The following is a 21,635-nucleotide window of genomic DNA, read 5'->3' as shown; positions in this document are numbered from 1 at the left end:
GCTCAATCCATACAGCAATTACTCTGGTGACCATTATAAACAGATGTTTTAACCAAGTCCAGCTGGGGAACCATGAAGGAGGTTTGGTCCAGATTTCTTCCAATCCACATAAGGTTTCATCTTGAGCTGTGCATTGTAAAAAAATTTAAACTACAATGCTCTGCCCCAAAGTCAGTTCTTGAGCTTCCTGGGTCAGGAGAAGAGCAGCTGCTGCTGCCCTCAGACAGCCCAGCCAGCCCTGGCTGACACTGTCTGGTTGCTGTGAAAAGTTGGCCCCAGCCCTGCTGTGGTCCCCAGGAACTGTGACAGCACTGCCAGTGCTGGGTTTTGTCTCTCCCAGGGAAACAGATCAAACGGGTCCAGGGGGTCTGGGAGCCCCAAAGCATGGCCTGCAGGAGGGCTCCCTGGGGCTGTGAAAAGGCAGCCCAGGAATCACCAGTCCAGACTGTAAAGCACTTCTGGGCTGCCTTCAGGAGCTCACAGAGAGGCTTTACCAGCAGCCCATAATTGCTGATCCACAGCCCACACCATCTCCCAACCCTGAGAAATGCCTGCTGCTCTCTCACCATTCGTGGGTGTGGGAGGTGGCAAATTGCTTCTTTTCCTTCCTGTGCCAACCTCCTTTGTCCCTGGAGGATTTCAAATCCCAGGCAGGGTTCTGTGGGCTGGATTATTTGTAGTAGGGGTTTGCAGTAGGTCTGAGTGAGCTGGGAATTTCCCAGGAATGGGGTAAATAGCAACAGCCGCTTTAGAATCCTCTCTTATGGTGAAAGAATTCTTTGGGAGTGTTTGGAAAAGGTAGACAAAAGACAACAAAATCCCTAAGGATTCTACCTGAAATGGGAAACAGAACAATCAGGATGTGAGGACTGTTTGAAGCACAATCTCTGTGCTGTATAGCAAGACTGCAGGAAAAGAAAGAAGCAGAGAAGGAAGGATAGAAATGTTTGTCCAGACTGTGAAATTGTCACCCTTGTTTTTGCCGTGTTCCTGTCTCAGCAGGATGAGCTGAAATTCATCATGGGACCAGAAAATGCAACAGCAGTTACTGAGTTCATCCTAGAGGGTTTCCTAGAGCTTGATCCAAAGCTGCAGCTGTTTTTCTCTCAGGTTCTTCTGCTCATGTACTGGACAACAGTGATGAGGAACCGCAACCATCATTTTCCTCCTGTGTGTGGATCACCACCTGCAAACCCCCATGGACTTTTTCATCTGCAGCCTGGCCTTCCTGGAAATCTGGTTTACATTCTCCACAAGCATCAAACTGTTTGTGATGCTGAGTTCTGATCAGAACACTCTCTCACTGAGCAGCTGTTTTGCCTAAACTATTCCTATTTTGCCCTGAGCTGCACAGACTTTGTCCTGCTCATTGTCATGTCCTTTGACTGCTATGTTGCCATCTGCCGCCCTTTGCTCTATGCTGCCATCAGGAAGTCTCAGCTCTGTGTCCACCTGGGTGTTGCTGCTTGAGTCCTCAGCTTTGCCCTGCTGAGCTACAGGCTGCTCTTCCTCTCTGAGCTGTCTTTCAGTGGCTCCAAGATCCCCCATTTCCTCTGTGACAAGTCCCCCTTGTTCAAACTGTCCTGCTCTGACACCAGCCTGCTTTGGAAAATAGACTCTGTCTTCTTATCGTGTGTCCAGGTGGGTTCCTTATGTTTGACTTTGGCTTTTGACATTTGCATCCTGTTCTGTGTTCTGCATCTTTCAGCAGCCTCTGGGAGGAAGGAAGCTTTGACTACGTGTTCTTCCCATCCCATCCCCTTATCCATTGCCTGTGGGAGCTGCATTGCTCTCTACATGTCTCCTGCAGAAGATGTTCCCTTGAGGACCAACAGAACTGGAGCTCTGCTGAACACAACCCTGTACCCATTCTTAAATCCATTCCTCTACAGCCTTGGGAACAAATTTGTGATGCCGGCCCTGAACAAATCCATTGCCAGGACAAGAACAAGAACAAAGCTTTTCCCCTAACCATGGCGCATTTCTGGAAAGCCATCCATCAATCTGGTATCATCTGTTACACAAAACCAGTGCCTGTGCTTGCAGCCTCCAAACACGGCTGCCTTAGGAGATTGATGCTCCTGCTGGCTTGTGTCAGGTTAAGAGAGAAGACACTCATCTGCACACCCAGGCAGGGCACCAAATTGTAATAGACTGGAGACACAAGTAAGGATTCCAATCGGAATTTATTAGATTACAGCAGGCAAGGCAAAGGCAAATACAGTGCTGGACGGCAGGAGAGTCTCCGCTCTGCCAACTGCCGCACCATGCAAAATTCCAGTCCATCTTTTTATCTCTTCTTTTTAGCTGATGTGTCCTTTCCTGTTGTACTTTGCGTGTGTGCGACCTGTTGCTAGGGGGTCTTTTTCTGCCTCCCGGTGGTCGTAGCGATGAAGGCGGGTAGTCATCCTCTGGTTGCCTTTTCCCTTATATGGCAGCTGTGCTCACATTTCTGAAACTTAAAACTAATTAAGCAAGTACAGAAAAAGGATTGAGCAAGAACATATTTGCGTATGGCTTTTCTACAGGCTTAGATAGTAACATAGTAACTTTCTGCTATTTGAGTTGTTTGACCTCCAGTGAACAAAAACAGCTTATGTTTATCACACAACCATGACAGCAGGACAAACTCAGTTCATTCTCTGCCCTGGCTGCTCCCAGGCCCATCTCTGGAGAGCCACCAGCTCATTAAGAGCCCATCTCCAAAACAGAGAAGAGCTCAGAGGAACAGGGGCAAAGGACAATCCAAATTACAGGTCCTCAGCAATGGACACCTTGTCCCAGCTCCTTTCCTGGGACAGCCATCAGCCCTGGAGCCTGGGTTTGAAACCCCAAAGTCACTGAGAGCAGGTCACCATTTGGACTAAGGGGATTGCTGCCATGGTGTGTAGGACACGTTATGGGATGGAGGGGAAGAGCAGTTTTGGATAGCACAGGACACAGGGGAAAGTGAGGGGAGGACCCCTACCGCAGCAGTCTGTCCTGTGTTCTCATGAAACTTCAATTCTACCTCTTGTGTGAGCAAATCTCTGTTCTGCCTGAGCACAGAGCCCGGGGCTGTGAGGGCAGCAGCTGGAGGAGGGCACCAAACAGCCCCTCTGCCAATGGTGCTGGCCACAGAGTGACCGCAGGGACTGGACTGAAGAGTTTGGGGCTGTGGGGTGTGTCTGCTCTGCACCAGCACCTGCAATGGGGCTGTGGCCTCGGGGCTCAGATGTCCAAATGCCTCAGCTGCTGAGACTGGAATCCAGGGGAAGCTGCTGAGCACACGAGTGTCTGAGCACAGCTGCTGCAGGGATCCACGGACAGGTGTGACCACGGAATGGGATAGACTGGACCAGGATGGTCCCGTTGGGAAGGATCTGCACTTCAGGAAAGAATGATGGTCTGGTCCCACTGCCCGACCCCTCCAGGGCTGACCAAATGTTCCAACAGTCATTAAGGGCACTGTCCAAATGTCTCTTCAACACTGACAGGCTTGGGGCATCAGCCACCTCTCCAGGGAGCCTGTTCAGTTTCTGACCACCCTCTCAGTAAAGAAACACTTTCTCCTGTGCCATCTAAACTGTCCCTGGTACAGCTTTGGACCATTCTCACACGTTCCATGCCAGGATACCAGGGAGAAGAGAAAGGGAATTGCAGGGCAGAGCCAGGGGGCAGCGAGATGGGAGTGTGCAGCCTGCAGGGACACAGCAACAGCTGTGGGACAGTGCAGGACAAGGTGAGCTGGACATGGCCAAGGGCCCTGGCAGGGCTGGCAGTGCCCAGGGGAAGCCAAACCTTGGTGCCCTGGGGCACAGCAGGGTCTATGCCACGAAGGGCTGGGAGGGGACACCTTGTCCTGAGGCCCTGGGGCCTCCTGGGACAGCTCCAGCAAGGCTGGGCACTGTCATCCCCTTGTCCTGCCCTCAGCACCCCCCACATCCCAGTGGCCTCAGGGATCTGCTGGGACCAGTCCCTGGGGAGCCTTGGTCAGGAATGGCCCTGAGGGCTCCTCAATGCTCCCAGGGACTGCAGGTTTTGCAAACGACTTTGGGTTTTGCATTTGCCTGGGAGTCTCTGAGGGGTTTTGTGAAATCATGGCCTCCAATTATCTGCTTTAATTAGTCCCTTGACATTTTTTGTCAGTAACAACACTCAGTGGGGCTCATTAATATCTCAAAGTACTCTAGAGTCAGTAAAGTACTACTTTTTGACACTGAATCCTCTCTGAGTGGTTTGTGCTCTCATGGCCTCCAGCTATCTGCTTTAATGAGTCCCTAGAGAGGCTTTGTACTGACACTCAGTGGGGCTCATTAATGCTTTGACATACTCAAGGCTTTTTAAGGTACTTTGGGTTTTCCTTTCCACATGGAGTCTCTGAGGGGGTTTTGGGCAATCCTGGCCTCCAGTTCTCTCCTCCAAGGAGTCCATGAGGAGCCTGTGTTGGATCTCAGTGGGACCCAGGAATGCTTTGAGACACTTTGGGTCTTTCCTCTGACTTGGACTCCTGGAAAGATTTGTGCAATCTCCTCTCGGGCCCTGAGGGCTCAGCACCAAATGCACCACGGGGCTCCTTGGGATCAAGCAAGTCCTGACAAACCATGGCTGTGCCTTGATTTCCCTCTGCTCTGGTGCAGGAAGGTTTTCTACTGTAGTTATGGAGAAAGATTTCAAAGAGCTGCTAAGAAATACACATTCCTGTTAGAAAGGGTGTTTAAAGTTGTGCTCCTGTTCTCTTTAGAGCAGAGGTGATTGCAGCATTCTGTGACTGATATTGATCCAGGGCCTCTCCTCAGGAGGTCTGGCCTGGTCACAGAAGCTGTGCCTTGAGATCTGAGCCAGTGTGGACAACCTTGCTCCACACTCCCCAAGCCCATCCTGTCTGTCCTCACTCACCTGGGACCTGCTTGGCTTGGACAGCTGCCTGCGCTCAGGTAAAAGAGGGTTTTCTATTTTTTGAAGCAATGTAAACAGACACACTCCTCCAGTGTGTGCCAGCCTAAGGTGCCACCAAAACCTCTCCAGCCCTGCCCTGGGCCAGCTGTGAGGGTGGACCATCATCCCAACCTGCCCTGGGCCACTGCAAGGGGCTGTGGCCATGGACACTCCACTGAGCCCACGGCTGGGTTTGGGTGCCACGGCAACCGTGAGCAGTTCAAGTGTCCTTGGAAACACTGGGGAGGACTGGGACATACTGGGGAACACTGGGAACGATGTGGGAGACACTGGGACATACTGGGAGTGATATGGGGGGATACTGGGACAAACTGGGGACAATGGAGACACTGTGGGGAAGACTGGGGGTACTGGGGCATGCAATGGAAGCTACTGGGGGGAACTGGAAGGGAATGGGAATGAAGTATTGGGAGGGACCGAGCTGTACTAGTGATGAAATGGGCTGTAAAGGGGAGACTGAAGGGATGCTGGTGCAGAACTGGGCTGTACTGGGGATGAATTTGGCTGTACTGGGAAGGACCGGAGGGGCTGAATGTTCCCACCTCCGGACACTCCCATTGGCCGAGGCTCCAGCCCGTCACTGCTTGCAGCCAATCAGCACATGTAAACTGGGGCCTCGGGGTGGTGCCTGGTGTCAGTGCCACGTTTCCTTTTTGCCTACAACTCCCGTCATGCCCCGCGGCCTAATTGAGCCCCATTGCAGCCCGGACTACAATGCCCGTCATGCACTGCGCTCTAATGAACCGTGGTATCTGCCCCACATGTGTCTTTTAAGTGTCCCATGCTATATGTGTGTCCCAATAATTGACTGGACACAAGCTCAATTAAATCAGATTGGAATTTATTGAGCAAGCGACAGTAAACAAAACAGCCCACTGGGCGGCCGGGAGAGTCTCCTGCTCTACCACGGTCCACACCACTATCTGAGAGTCTCTGCTTTTATACTTTGCAGCTCCCCGTGATACGTGTATTTTTCTGTTTCTCCCGTGTTTTCGCAAAGTGCTGCTGGGGAGGGGTCTTCGTCTGCTTCCCGGTAGTTGGTGGTCCGGCGGTTGTGGAAATGCAGCTCTGATCCCTGCAAAAAACTGGTCACTCAGCTTTTCTTTTGTTTGCTTTGCCGGATGTTTGAAGAGAGGGTCTTGGCGAGAATACCAGGTGCTTCCTGTGATAGGTTTAGTGAACAATTACTGATTGGTAAGCTATCATAATTCCCCTTTTTTCTTTTTTCCCATTTTGTTCACTGAACTGCTGCAACTCCTGTTGGCTCAGAATCAGAGCTTAGGCTTCTATACCTTCATTTTCAATTGGCTCATATTTGGCTTGGATGAGCATTAAGTGTGCTGCTTCTAATCTACTTTTTACTATTTCAATTAGTTTATTGAATATACATGGTCCAAACTTAATCCCAGAACTAGCAAGATTACTGGTCCTGCAATGGTTGATAACAGTGTAGTTAGCCAGGGGGAGTAATTAAACCAGGACTCATACCAACTCTGTTGAGCTTCTCGTTCTCGTTTTCTCTTTTCCAGGCCTTCTCTGAGTTTAGCCATGGTATCTCTTACCACTCCGGTATGGTCTGCATAAACACAACATTTTTCCCCCAAAGCAGCACACAACCCCCCTTGTTGAAGAAACATGAGATCTAACCCTCTTCGGTTTTGTAGGACTACTTCTGACAGTGACCTGACTGATTTCTCTAAAGCACTAATTGATTCTTCTATCCGAGCTAAATCTTCATCTACAGCTATTCTTAATGATTGGAATTTTTGATTCTGCTGAACCAGTGAAGTTATTCCTGTCCGTGCTCCCGTAGCTCCTACAGCTATCCAGGCAGCGACTGTTAGGGCAGAGAGAGTGATAGGTTCTCGTTTCTGCAAATGATGGGAGTTTAGGTGATCGTACATGAAATTTTTGGAATGGTATATTATTCTAGGGATAATAGTCACTTGTATACAGTATTCTTCACTCTCACTGAATAGTTTAAGGGATAGACAACGGGTGACTCCTGTCTTGGAACAAATCCATTTGGTATTGCTGTCTGGTACTAGCCAGTCTGCAGGTGGTTTTTCTTTCAGGGAGGTTATTATTCCGCACAGGTGTTGTCTACTTGGGGGCACATTACCTATGCACCTTCCCTTCCCAGATACGTATTGCATTGTTATCCCTTGTTTCTTCTCTCTCCATAGACACTGGGATGGGTTTGATCCATTAATTCATCTTATTCTCGAACGGACTCCTACTGATTCATAAAAAGGTGGTTTGACATCATAACATAACCAACAATGTTGGGTTAAGTTTGGTTTAGTAGAGTTCAAAACTTGATATGTGGTATTTAAGTGTTTCCACAATGGGTCATCTTTTATACTTGAACTTGGATTAAGTTCTGCTGTATTGGTAATATTCAAGACTGGGGCCTCTGTTATGTGTGGAGCTTCTGAGTCTCTCAGGTGGCTAATAACTGGGTTGGGACCTACTGCTTGTGGTTCAGGTGTTACCATTTCTTTCTTGATAAGGAACAACCCGCCTCTGGTAGTACCAGACTTCCAAAATCTCATGCCCCACGTTTTTCCAGTAATCCAGCCGGGATCCATAGGCTTAGATATGTTCACATGTATGAATTTATAATTCACTTTGCCTAGTGGGATGCCACGCCGGGGGCCTAGCTGAATGCCACCATATGAATCCTTTTCAGGTGGGTCACATCCCCATGGTCCCCACCCTACTTTGAGGAACTTATCAGGACCCACTCCCGGGCTCCAGTCAGCCGCAATAGTTTCACATCCCCAATATGCACAGTAATAATGCCCTGGACTATTGCAATATCCTTTCCCAGGATTTGAACTTGGACAGATGTAGAATCCCTTCAGATTCGGACAGGGTTCTATGGGCACTATTTGACACAGAGTGGGCGTAAAACTAGGGGCTCCCGGAGTAGTAATGTCTGAATCACCTGCTGGTCTTCCCCTCTAACTAGAGACCACTTGAATGGTTGGTGTTCATATTCATCAATTTCCGTCATTACTAAATCACAGAATATTACAAATACCATAAGTCTTAATGCATGCTGTGAAGGGTGGGAGTCCTTTTGTCTACATATTACTTTTAAATTTTCTTTTGATCTCAGGGGCTTGCTAGAGCTTTTGCCTGTGGAGTCATAGGTGCCTTTTTCTAGTGATACAAGGCAGCTTTTCCAGCATTTTTGCACAGTCTCATTCATGGGACTTTGTTCTCCACACTTTCTTACCCCTCTGCCTCGCCCGTCGACTCGGTTGCTTCGAGCCACAGGGGGTACCATCTTCTTGGCAGCAAGAGTATTCTTCAGGAGCATTAATGCTGGTTCACTTGCCTCTGCCTATAAGATTCCAAATTTTTATCTTTTCACTAAAGGTATATCACACTTGACTCCTTCCAGAGCTCTATGGTCACAGTCCTCTATAATTTCTGTTACGAATGGGATTGGTTCACTGGAATGATACCAATAATATTCAGGCCGAATTCCATATAAAAATATCCTTCACAATTTCACAATTCATTGGAACCCCCCTATTTTTTTTTTTTTTCTTTTTTTTTAATACTTTAAAGTGTAAAGCAAATGTGGAGATTTCCCTTTCTTGTTTCCAACAAGGGCTACACACTCCAGAAGGAGGATATCCTTATTGACAATAGAACCACCACCATTCTCGCCACACTTTACAAATACAGCATACAAAAGGGTAACAATTACAATTGTAAATTCTAATATCACTACTATTTACATGTGGTTCAGTTATTTCATGATAATTGCTCATGTGTCCTGTTACCAATCAGTTCATTTATGTCCTTTTGAGCATGATCTTTGAATCTCCAGGTATGCCGATAACTTGCCAAGTAGAGGATCTTGGACAGGCCCTTTCACTCGGCTTGCGTGAGTCCACCCTCTTTCAGCTGTCCGGATAGCAGTTTCTGTAGTGAGTAAAACAACATAGGGTCCTTCCCAACGAGGAGTCAGGGAAGACTCTTTCCATGACTTAATCAATACTTTGTCTCCTGGTTTGATTTTGTGCATTGCCACATCTAAAGGTGATCTCTGGACTACCAAACCTTTGGCTCGCAGTCTCTCCCTTCTAGTCATTAATTGTATTAGATAGGGTTTAATTTGTGATTCTTCTAATTGGGGATGATCCTGTGGAATTTCTAGATCATATGGCATTCCATATAACATTTCAAAAGGAGAAATCCCGACATCTGTGCGGGGCTGCGTTCTTACATTCAATAGTGCTAAGGGAAGGCACTTTACCCATGACATTTTTGTTTCCAATATCAGCTTTGTCAACTGTTTCTTTATTTTTCCATTCATCTGCTCAACTTTTCCTGAACTTTGTGGGTGCCACGGAGTGTGATACTGCCACTTAGTGCCTAAAGACTGGAGAGTCTCTTTTGCCACTTTAGACACAAAGTGAGGGCCCCTATAAGAATCAATTACCTCTATTACCCCATACCGGGGAATAATTTGTTCTAATAGTATTTTTACTACTGGCTGGGCAGTAGCCTGTGCTGTTGGAAATGCCTCTACAAACTGAGTTAGATGATCTACTATTACGAATAGGTATTTGTATCTCCCAACCTTCGGTAACTCAGTGAAGTCTATTTGCATCTTTGCAAATGGCCTATAGGCTAATTCTCTTCCTCCATGTACTTTTTCTCTTAACTGATGTTTATTGACTTTCTGACAAGTCATACAGTCTCCTACAACACGTTTTGCAATATTATATATCCCAATGGACATGTATTTATTTGCAAACTGATTTACTAATGCTTGAGTTCCCCAGTGAGTTAGATCATGAAATTTCTGCATTATTCTCAGGGCCAGAGGTTTTGGGAGAACCTCTCGACCATCTGGGAGTTCCCACTTCCCGTTATTATTTTCCCTAATTCCCATTTGACTCAATCTGTCCTTCTCTTGGATGGTGAAACTCAAAATGTGATGACCTCTGTCATGCATGTGGCAGTGTGTGTATTTCTCCTCATCACATGTGCACTTTATTGCTTCTAGCCCAAATTTTTTCCAGCAAACATAACATGGGGGCTCATCCAAGTGTTCTCCACAGATCTAGCACTCTTCTCAGGCTTTCGCTTTACTTATGCACCCCTTTAGAGTCATTAATGTAGCCCGCTTAGCCTCTTGATCTGCAAGGTTATTTCCCCTTATCAATGGGGTCAGCCCCCTCTGGTGACCTTTAAGATGTACTACTGCTACTCTTTTAGGCTGCCTAATAGCTTGTAGGATTTGCGTTATGAGTTCAAGGTGTATTAACTCTTTACCTTGGGAATTGATTAAACCCCTTTCTTCCCATATCTTCCTGAAGGTATGCACTACCCCAAAAGCATATTTTGAGTCAGTATATATAGTCCCCACCTTTCCCGCCAAGAGCTGCAAAGCTTTTAAGCCTGCATACAACTCACAAGCCTGGGCTGACCACCTGGGGCTTAGGGGTCCTGATTCTATCACTGTAAAGGTTTTTCCATTAATTATTGCATATCCTGATTTCCTCTTTCCTTCTACTACTCGGGAAGATCCATCCACAAATAGTTTTTCACCTGTTTCAAGCTCTTCTTCTGAGTCTGGCCTGATTTTTGTTTGTTCTTCTATATTGTGAAGGCAGTCATGGGTTAAATTTTCACTAGGTTCTCCATATAGGAACTGTGCGGGATTTTGCAGTGCCGTGGTTTCAAGGGTTAATCTGGGAGAAGAGATGAGGATGCTCTCGTACTTAACTAGTCGAGCATCAGTTATCCATTTATCTGCTTTTTGCTGTAACACACCCCTAATATTATGGGGTGATAATACTTTTAGTTCCCCTCCGAAAGTTACTTTATGTGCTTCTTCTACTAGGAGTGCAGCTGCCACTATTGCTTGCAAACACGTGGGCCATCCCCGGCTTACCGGGTCAAGGAGTTTGGAAATATATGCTACTGGCTTTTTGCTCCCTGCCCATTCTTGAGCAAGTACCCCGAATGCTGTCCCCTCTTCTGTATTCACAAATAGGAAAAATGGCTTTTTCAAGTCCGGTAAGCTTAGGACCGGGGCGTTTACCAATTCTTCATTTAATTCCTCTAGTTGGTTTTCATCTCCTTGGGTCCACTTTACCAGGCCATCTCTTATCAGCATAGTATAAAGGAACTTCACCTTTTTACTGTAATTCTCAATCCATTGTCTGCAGTACCCAAATAAACCCAGCAGCTGTTGAACTTGTCTTTTCGTTTTCAGAGCTGACAGCGATAAGATACTGTTAACCCTTTCAGGATCTAATCTCTTTGTCCCATTACTTAACCTATGTCCTAAATACTTCACTTCTTTTTCAACAAACTGTAATTTAGACTTTGATACTTTAAGGCCTTGCAGGCTTAGGAAGTTCAGCAATTTAATGCTCTCTTGCCTGACAGCCTCCTCGCTTTTTCCTGCCAGAAGCAGGTCATCCACATACTGGACAAGAGTAATCCCTGCAGCCGGTTCATACCCCCTTAGAATTTGTTCTAATGCTTGGCCAAACAAATTAGGGGACTCCGTATAACCTTGAGGGAGCACTGTCCACCTTAGCTGTTGTTTTCTGTGGGTATCTGGATCTTCCCACCCAAAAGCAAAATAATCTTGACTTTTTTCACTTAGCGGACATGCCCAGAAGGCATCTTTAAGGTCTATTACACTATACCATTTATCTTCAGGACCGAATTGGCTTAGGAGGGTATAGGGGTTAGATACCACAGGAAATCTTGCAACTGTTCTTTTATTGATTTCTCGTAAGTCATGCACCAATCGGTAATTTCCATCTGCTTTCCTTACAGGCAGAATAGGTGTATTGAATGGAGACATACACAGTTCTAACAACCCTTGTTTAATCAGTCTCTCTATTTTGGGTTTTAACCCTTGTCTCCCCTTTTTAGGCATTGGATATTGCTTAACTTTAACCGGTATCTCTGGGTTCTTTATAGTTACTGTAAAGGGTTCAATGTTCAATCTTCCCACCGTCTCTGGAGTATACCATACTTCAGGATTTATTTTCTCTTCATCCTCAGTCCTTAGGAGACACAGTTTAATAGTAAGTTTCTTTCCCACTACTTCCAAGTTAATTCCTAATTCAATCATCAAATCCTGACCTAACAAATTATAATCGGCCTCAGGCACTAGCAGCAAAGACCCTATGCCAAGTTTAGAGTCTGTTTCAAACAATACATCTTTAATTACAGGTACCTTGAACGGTTCCCCTTTAGCTCCAATAACTTGAACTTTTTCTGAAGATATTTCATACCCCCAAGGTAATTTTTGGACGGTTGATCTCTCCGCCCCTGAGTCCACTAGGAACTCAATTTCTTGTTGTTGGGGACCCACTTTTAATTTTATCAAGGGCTCAGTTCTTTCTCACGTCCCCAGTAAGTAGAGCCCCTGACACCCCTATTCCTCCCTGAACATTTGTTCATCCATTATCCTCTTTCTGCAATCTTTCTTAACATGTCCCTTCTTTCCACAGTAAAAGCATGTTAATACACCTCTATCCTCCTTCGGGGGTCTCTTTGTCCCAGATTCTTTGTGTCGAGCCTCAAATCCCTTTCTGGAATCTACTGTTCTCTGCCCGTCTTTGACTGCTGCCAGCATCATTCTAGCTTGTTTCTTGTAAGCCTCATCCTCCCACCTTGCATAAACTTTCTGACCCTCTCTCAACAATTCATCTAATAGACGATCTTGCCAATCTTCTATCTTTTCTAGCTTCTTTCTGATATCTGCCCATGATTTGGCCACAAACTGAGTTTTCAGCAGGGTTGTCCCACCGGGGTATTAGGATCTACCCTGGAGTATAACTGGAGACTTTTTTGTAACCTCTCCAGCCATTCAGTGGGAGTTTCATCCTTCTTTTGTTGTTCATTAAAAGCTTTATTGATATTCTGCCCCCAAGGGACTGATTCTCTTATTCCTTGGACAATAATTGTCCTTAGGTCTTGAATATGACCTCGATCCACTGGATCCTGATTATTCCAGTTCGGTCTCTGGAGGGGCCACTTAACATCTGCCACGGGACCTTGTTGGTGTTGCTGGTCCCACACTCTCATTCCGGCCCTTCTGATCATTCCCCTCTCTTCTGCTGTAAATAGGATGCCCAGTATAGACTGGATTTCATCCCAGGTGTATATGTTGGGCCCTAGAAACTGGTCCACCCTTCCTGCAACTCCTAAGGGATCGTCTAACAAGTTCCCCATTTCTTTCTTAAATTCCCGCACATCTCCTGAATTCAAGGGGACTGCTACATATCCCATACCCGGTTGCAGAACCCCCATAGCAATTTCTCTGAGTGGGTATAACTAGCTCTCATGTTGTTTACTTTTCGCCTGACTCCTTGTTACTCTCCGGTGTTCGTCGGGAGAACCAGATGCAGAGTCTGTACCATCAGGGTAGTTTGGCACAGAAGGAGATGCAGGCGGAAGAGGTGCTGGGGGAGGGGGTGGTGGTATATCAGGAGGAGGTGAAACAGGTACTTCATCCTCTCTTCGTGTTTTCTTTTTCCCCTCTCCCCCTTTTTCTTTTAGAGGGTATAAATTTATCCTAGTTTCTGACCTGATCCAAAGATGTGCATACTCAGTCTCCTCTGAACTGAAAGGTTCCCTGGAACTTACATAAATGTTCAAAGCCTGACAAATCCAATCCTCGAAGGAGCCAAACACAGGCCAGTATAGGTGGTGGCCTCCAATTTGCTTCCCACCCCACACCTCCATACAATAATGAATCATTTTTACTTTACTCTTACCCTGCCTAGAAGGGTAATCATCCCAATATGTAATCATAAGTCCCAGAGGACTATCTGGCGGTATCGGGGGGAGCTTTGCCTGGGGTGCCCCACCCATGGGATCAGAGGGATTGCTTTTCCCCTGTCCCATCTTCCAGAGTGCCTTCACACACACACACACACACACACACCTTGCCTCCTTTTTGTGGGGCAGTCCCTCGTGGGATATGGGAAACGCACTACCGAGGAGTCCACAATCACATTGTCCTCCACTGGACGTCTCACAGCAACACACTCTGGGATACCCAACCCCAGCTGAATGGATAACTGGCCTATACTTACGCACTCCTGCGTCTTCGTTCGGGCTTCGTACACAAAGATTATGGGGTTGCCGGATTTCTTTTGCTTACTGTCAAATTTTAGGGTTTGTCGGTAGAGGATCAGATGGGGTGCTACCTGAACAGGTGCTGCTTGTCAGCGGGGCACCTCCCCTGTATGGGGACCCTCACCAGGTTGCCTCTATCCGAGTCACGGCACCAAATTTGTTATATGTGTGTCCCAATAATTGACTGGACACAAGCTCAATTAAATCAGATTGGAATTTATTGAGCAAGCGACAGTAAACAAAACAGCCCACTGGGCGGCCGGGAGAGTCTCCTGCTCTACCACGGTCCACACCACTATCTGAGAGTCTCTGCTTTTATACTTTGTAGGTCCCTGTGATACGTGTATTTTTCTGTTTCTCCCGTGTTTTCACAAAGTGCTGCTGGGGAGGGGTCTTTGTCCGCTTCCCGGTAGTTGGTGGTCCGGTGGTTGTGGGAATGCAGCTCTGATCCCTGCAAAAAACTGGTCACTCAGCTTTTCTTTTGTTTGCTTTGCTGGATGTTTGAAGAGAGGGTCTTGGCGAGAATACCAGGTGCTTCCTGTGATAGGTTTAGTGAACAATTACTGATTGGTTATCTAGCATATCCCCAGACCCGCCAGCGTCCCTAAGTGTCCCTTCAGCATCCATTCGGAAGCCCCCAAAAGCGTCCCCGAGTCCCCTGAATGCTCCCAACCCTACAGATGCCCGTTAAAGCCACATCTGGGAATTCATCTCCAATCATCTCCCGTGGCCTCAGAGCTCCACCTAACACAGTCCCGCGCCTAAAACCCCTGCCGTGCCTCGCGCCCTAAAGTGCCCGGTTCTAGCTCCCACAGTCTCGTTCAAGTGCTCACGAACAATGTACGTTCCCCCTCAAGACGTCAAGTCACGGTTCCAACGCCAAAGTGTTCCCCAAGTGCCGTCCCGGACCTCCAAAAGTTCCGTGCGATCCGCTTCTGGGACTACAGCTCCCAGCATGCTCCGCGGTGTACAGAGAGCGCTATTTCAGCGATGGCTCCACCTCCCATCATGCCCCGCGCCCCACCCAGAGCCATTGGAGCTGCTCTTCCAACTCCCGTGATGCTCCGCGGCCCCGTTGACCCGTGTTATACCCGCACCTACAACTCCCATCATCCCCCGCGCCCCAGAGAGCCCCCTCAGAGCCCCCCAAGTGCCCGCCCGGACCCCGAAGGGCGCCCAGATTCCTCTCCCTGACCTCCAAGTACCCTCCTGGACCGTCAAGTGCTCCCATGGACCCCGAATTGTCCGACAGAATCCCAAAGTGCCCCTCCAAGTGCTCCCCTGGCTCCCCCAGGTGTCCTCCCAGACCCTCAAGTCTCTCCAAATTCCCTTCTCCAAATGTGCCCCAGAAATATCACCATGGGCCCCAAAGTGGTCCCTTTACCCTGTCTGAGAAAATGTTCAAAAATATGACAAAAGGACTAAAAAAAGCAGCTAATTAGTGTAAAAAGGGAGAAATCAATAGCCGATAGTGAACAATTAATTAAAGAAGGGAATTGTGTTAATTACAACTAATGACCAAAAACTGTTTAGGCTGCTAAAAATGTATAGATTTTTGTATGTAAATATAAAAATTCGCTAATAAAATACAGAATAATAAAAAAAATAACCATGATTTTTAAATGAATTAAATTTCAATTATCAAGAAAATGAAAAAGAATTCTTTATATTTTGGAATGTCAGTCCCAGGTGGGCAATGTCAGACATGCTGAGGTTGGGGTGAGGACCAGGTTGTTCCAACAGGGTCAGCCCACAAGCGGCTCATTCTTCTCTGTGCCCAGACCTCCTAAGGAGATATTGCGCATCAAGATCACTTGGGGAATGCTTCTGTCACCTTTCCTAAGAACTGAAAATTGAAAAAATATGCCCTTGATTTTTAAAAAAATAAGAAAAAGTCATGAGGCGCACTTTGAAATCTTCCTCCTTAACAGAACTCCAAACTGACTCCAAGCAGTTGCACAAGCCCTGGAGACATGAAGAAAACTGAAGAAAGACAAAGGGCTCCCCAGGGCTTTCTGTATTTTAATCAGCCCCACACCGGATTTGTGGAGTCCAGGAGCCCCAGGCACTGAGAGAAGGTTGAAGAAGCTGCTCAAGGAGTCAGAAGCAAAACCCCAAGTCCCTTGGAGCATCCCTGGGCCCCACTGAGGGCAGGGAGTGCCAAAGGCTCCCCAGGGACTGGTGAGAGCAGATCCTTGAGGCCAGGAGTGCAGGGAGCCCAAGGCTGTGAGCAGGGAACTGCAATGCTGAGCCAGGCCTGGGCTGGCTGGAGGGAGCAGAAAGGCCAAGCCCTGAGCCCAGGCCTGGGACAGCAGGGCCTGTCCCGCCCGGGGGGCTCGGGGCTCTTTCTGGGGCACTGGGATGGCAGCAAGGACAGATGGCATCAAGCTGCCAGCCCTGCCCAGCCCTTGGCCATGTGTCCTGCAGGCTGTGCCCCCTGGGCATGCTGCTGCTGTGTCCTGGCCGGCTGCACACGCCCATCTCGCTGTCCCCCCAGCATTTGTTAGCTCAGCATTGCTGTGCCCTCCCTGGGCTCCCTGCACCCAGCGCTGCCGGCTCCTGGCACACAAAGCCAGGCCATGGCCCAGCCTCACGCTGGGACACCTCCTGCACCAAAATTCTGCCCTGGCAGGGGCTATCCTTTGTCCTCAGCTCCAGCCTGAGCCTTCCAAGCTGCACTTTGGAGAGGTTTCCTTCTCTTCCCACTGCCAAGGGAAGCTCTGCCTGCTGCTGTTCATAAAGAGAGAAGGGCTGGTGGGAGATCAGTGGTGGTCAGGGGCTGTTTGGGGTACAGGGACCATGAAATTGTTGAGCTTTTCAATATTCTGTGGAAGAAGGAGGGGCATCCATGAAACTTCTACACTGGACTTAGAGCAGACTTCAGCCTATTCAGGATGCAGATTTGGGCAGTGCCAAATCTGGTACTGATATTTTTAAGGGAAACAGCCCTTAAAACCAAGGGGTCCATGGAAGATGGACACACATTAAAAAAAATTCTGAAAGAATAGGAGCATGCTGTGTGCCCAAAGATAAGCCAGTGAGGAAAATTATTTGCCGTGCTGGGCATGGAGCTTTTGCAGGAACTCAGGGGAAAAACAAGAGGGTGCATCCCTTGTGACAGAGTGGAAGGCAACTCAGGAAATATTTAATGGTGTTGTTAGGTCTTGCAGAAAGAAATGTAGGGAGGTGTAAGTTCAATTAGAACTTAACCTGGCTGCTTATGTGAAAGATAGTAAAAATCTTTGAAACAATAAATTAATGGCAAACAGAGGTGGAAGGAAAACCTCCATTGTTTTTTGGGGGAGACATGGCTACCAAACATGAGGAAAAGGCTGCAGTACTTAACCTCTTCTTTGCCTCAGGTTTCCTCAATCAGACAGGTTGTCCTCAGGACAAGTGCTCTCCTGGGCTGGTAGATGCGCGCAGGGAGCAGAAGAGCCCCCCTGTAATCCAGGAGGAATTAGCTGCTGACCTGCTGAGCCACTCAGATGCTCACAGGTGTCAGTGGGAGCAGATGGGATCCATCCTAGAGGGATGAAGGAGCTGGTGGATGAGCTCCCCAAGATGCTCTCCATCATTTCTCATCAGTCCTGGCTCAGCAGAGAGGTCCCAGAGGACTGAAGGGGCCAATGTGAGCCCATCTCCATGAAGGGCTGGCAGGAGGATCTGGGGAACTCCAGGCCTGTCAGCCTGACCTCGGTGCCCGGCAAGGTTATGGAACAGATCACCTTGAGTGCCACCACAGGGCACCCACAGGATGGCCGAGGGATCAGACCCAGCCAGGGTGGATTTCAGTATCTGCACTGATGGTCTGGATGAGGGGATTGAGTTCACCATCAGCAAATTTGTAGATGCCACCAAACTGGGTGTGAGTATGGATCTGCTGGAGGGTAGGAGGGCTCTGCTGGGGGCCCTGGACAGGCTGGATCCAGGGCCCAAATCCAACCATGGGAGGTTTCACTAGACCAAGGGCTGGGTCCTGCACTTTGGCCACAACAACCCCTGCCGTGCTACAGGCTGGGGACAGAGTGGCTGGAGAGCAGCCAGGCAGAAAGGGACCTGGGGCACTGCTGGACAGCAGGCTGGACATGAGGCAGCAGTGTGCCCAGGTGGCCACTTCACTGGGAGAACCTTTAATTTGTTGAAGGCCACTGAGAGCACAGCTCCTCTTTGACACAGGCGGGGGCCGCAGCAAAGGTGGAGAGAATTTAAAATGACAAATGACATAAACAATTGCCTTTCTTTGTGGAAAGTATTGATAAACCAAAACACAGGAAAAAAAGCCATAATCTACCCAACAAAAACTCTCAAAGATGCCTTTTATTACAAAAGATTTGAAGAAATTGGCAACTAATTTATTGTTTCTGAAACCATCCAATCATCAGTGTCCACACTGCATCCCTGACCTCCTGGTTTCTCAGGCTGTAGATGAGGGGGTTCAGGGCTGGAGGCACCACCGAGTACAGAACTGACAGGGCCAGATCCAGGGATGGGGAGGAGATGGATGGGGGCTTCAGGTAGGCAAAGGTGCCAGTGCTGAGGAACAGGGCGACCACAGCCAGGTGAGGGAGGCAGGTGGAAAAGGCTTTGTGCCGTCCCTGCTCAGAGGGGATCCTCAGCACGGCCCTGAAGATCTGCACATAGGAGAAAACAATGAACACAAAACAACCAAAAGCTAAAGTGACACCAGCCACAACAATCCCAAGTTCCCTGAGTTTGGAATGTGAACAGGAGAGCTTGAGGATCTGGGGAACTTCACAGAAGAACTGGCCCAGGGCATTGCCCTGGCACAGGGGCAAGGAAAATGTATTGGCTGTGTGCAGCAGAGCATAGAGAAAGCCACTGGCCCAGGCAGCTGCTGCCATGTAGACACAAGCTCTGCTGCCCAGGAGGGTCCCGTAGTGCAGGGGTTTGCAGATGGACACATAGCGGTCGTAGCACATGATGGTTAGGAGATAAAACTCTGATGTGATGAAAAAAACAAGCATAAATAGCTGAGTAGCACATCCTGCATAGGAGATGGTCCTGGTGTCCCAGAGGGAATTGTGCATGGCTTTGGGGACAGTGGTGAGGATGGAGCCCAGGTCGGTGAGGGCCAGGTTGAGCAGGAAGAAGAACATGGGGCTGTGCAGGTGGTGGCCGCAGGCGACGGCAGCGATGACAAGGCCGTTGCCCAGGAGGGCAGCCAGGGAGATGGCCAGGAAGAGGCAGAAGTGCAGGAGCTGCAGCAGCCGCGTGTCTGCCAATGGCAGCAGGAGGAAGTGGCTGATGGAGCTGCTGTTGGACATTTCTTCACTCTGGGCATGGTGGACTGTTAAAAGAAAACATTGACAAGCTGGGACTATCTTCTGTGAGTCAATCCTATATATTGTTTTTAGAATCCCATTAAAATCACTTTTCCTACTTTGAGGGAACTTTGCTAAACTTTTTTGAGTACAGGTTTCTGCTGCTGCTGAATTACTGCCTGATCTTCAGCATTGCTCTCAGCCTGAACACTGGGGAGCCCAGAGGGAAAACAGAACCTGTGCCCCAGTGCAGTTGGACCGCTGGTCCCATTACAATTTCCATTTCCTCATCCCACCTCCCTCTGTTTCAGAGTGATTGCATGTGAAACTTCCTTGAAAAATAAAGTACACTATCCTAAAGCTGCAATTTCAAAACTGATTTCCTTAAACTTTTCTCTCCCTTTTTTTTCTGTGTTGCTGTAATGGAAAGGATAAGCAGGGCTTGTCTCGCTCTCTGCTACCTGGAGTAGTGCCTTCCGGGAGCTGTTTCTCTCTATCCAAGTGTCCTGGGCTGACTGTGATGCCTCTGTATCGCCAATCATCTGTTCTGTCTGTTCTGTACCTTTAAGAGTGGTTCTGAGGGTGAGCAGGGAAGAAGATGCACGCAGTTTGTTTTTGAAAAGTGTTCACTCCTCCACATTCCTGTTTTTCCTTCCTCAGGACGGTGTGTTCGTCGGATACTTTGGAGAGGCTTTTTTCCCCTTTTTTTAGTTAGTTTAGCTAGCTGAGGCAAAGAAGCTTCCTGGACTGTTTTTCTCTCTTTTCCTTGGGACTGTTCAAGTCTGCTCTGGACTGAAAACTCAGAGAAGTCTCTGGGATCCGGCATCTGGGGGCCCACCGGGGCCTGGACCTCGGCATTTTGCAGCACCAGCAAGACTGAAACTAACTTCTGGCGAGAGCCTTCTCAGTTTGCCATCCCTCTTTGGAGCAGCGAGAGGTTTTGTTGCTTAATTTTCCCATCCCTCATGCCCGTGGGCATTTTGTTTGTTAAATAGTTTTTTCCACTTTTCTCTGAGGCATTTTTTTTTCCCTGGACCTGCTGGAGGCGGGGCGGTTTGGGTTAGCTCCCCAGAGGAGCCCCCTTCAGAGGTTTCCTCCCAAATTTGACCTAAACCAGGACACCAAGCCTTGTCCCTGCCAGTGCTCCCAGAGCCCAGCCCAGCCCTGGGGGCTCAGCTCTGCCCTGCACACCCCTCCCAGCACAGGCCACTGCCCAGGGCCATCTCCCTGGCAGCAGGCCCTTAAGGGCAGCTCAGACAAACAGAGATGCTGCAAGCCAGGGTGCTGCTGGTGCTGTCTGGAGGTAGCGGAGGGTGAGGAGGCACTTTCTGAGGGAGCTCTGAGGCAGATCTGCTGATGCCCAAGGTGACAGTGCAGGAGTGTCAGTGGCACAGACAACCCTGACAGCCCCTTTCCCTTTCCTTTAGGAGAAAGCTGAGAGCAGCCCTGGCCATGCAGCACCATCTCCACAGCAGGAGGAACCTGTCCTGATGGGGGTGGCTCCTTCCAACTCCAACTTCTGCCCACAGTCCATGGGGAGCTGCCAGGCAGGCTGAGAGCTGCCCCTGGCAGGTGGCCGATTCCCTGGCCTGGCCAAGAGCCCTCAGGGCTGCAGCACCTGCTCTGCATGACAGCCCTGGGCAGCCCTGGCTGCAGCCCCAGCTCCAGCCCCTGCAGCCGTCCCTGGCAGCAGGAGCTGTCCTGCCCTGTCCCTCTGACGGTGCCCAGGGCAGCCCCGCTCTGGAGCACATCCTCCCCCAAAGCAGAAAGGGCAGCAGAGCCATCCTTACAGTGCTGTCAGTCCTGTCCTGGGACAACTTTAGGAGATCCCTGCAGCCAGAGACTTACTGTGTCAGAAGTGGTGAACATTTCTCCAGGAAGAAGCTCAGAGATTTCAAAATGTGTGAAGATTTCTCTGTGAATAATCTCAGAATTGTCCTTCCAGTTTCTTTAAGCCTCTGTCTGCTTTGCCTCTCTCAGGTACCTGTAGGCAGTGTAGCCCTGCTGGGCTGGGAGAGGAGCTGCTCCTCAGGAGAAATGTATTTTTGAAGCTCTTCTTGGTTGCCAGGAGCTGCCTCTGTGCCAGGAGCCCCCGACAGAATTCATCAGCACAGACAGAGGACAAAACTTTAATTATGCTCCTGGAGCTTTGGTGCTGTTTACATCAGACTCAGATCCTCATTCAAAAGACTTCTCAAGAATTCAAAGTCAGATTAAAAACTCCAAAGTTTTTTCAAGTTTTAATAAGTCCCACTGAGAAAGTATTTTCATATC

At 48.6% G+C, this 21,635-nt stretch overlaps 1 protein-coding gene and 1 pseudogene across 1 annotated transcript; one reads left to right on the top strand and one right to left on the bottom strand.

The window, feature by feature from the left end:
* Window positions 1-1,020: 1,020 nt before the first annotated feature.
* Window positions 1,021-1,971, top strand: LOC136374942 (olfactory receptor 6M1-like; annotated as a pseudogene).
* A 16,460-nt stretch (window positions 1,972-18,431) lies between these two features.
* Window positions 18,432-19,364, bottom strand: LOC136374939 (olfactory receptor 14C36-like). Its single transcript, XM_066340311.1, has one exon. It carries the CDS (start codon window positions 19,362-19,364, stop codon window positions 18,432-18,434), a length of 933 nt encoding a protein of 310 aa, XP_066196408.1.
* Window positions 19,365-21,635: the final 2,271 nt, after the last annotated feature.

This window comes from Sylvia atricapilla, unplaced genomic scaffold (assembly GCF_009819655.1).
Source record: "Sylvia atricapilla isolate bSylAtr1 unplaced genomic scaffold, bSylAtr1.pri scaffold_41_arrow_ctg1, whole genome shotgun sequence".
Taxonomy (NCBI): domain Eukaryota; kingdom Metazoa; phylum Chordata; class Aves; order Passeriformes; family Sylviidae; genus Sylvia; species Sylvia atricapilla.
Note: the sequence above shows the minus strand (reverse complement) of the source record. Positions and strands in the feature narration are given on the sequence as shown.

Excerpts from the sequence above, each read along its gene's own strand:
- LOC136374939 (XM_066340311.1), bottom strand. The coding sequence starts at position 19,364 with ATGTCCAACAGCAGCTCCATCAGCCACTTCCTCCTGCTGCCATTGGCA.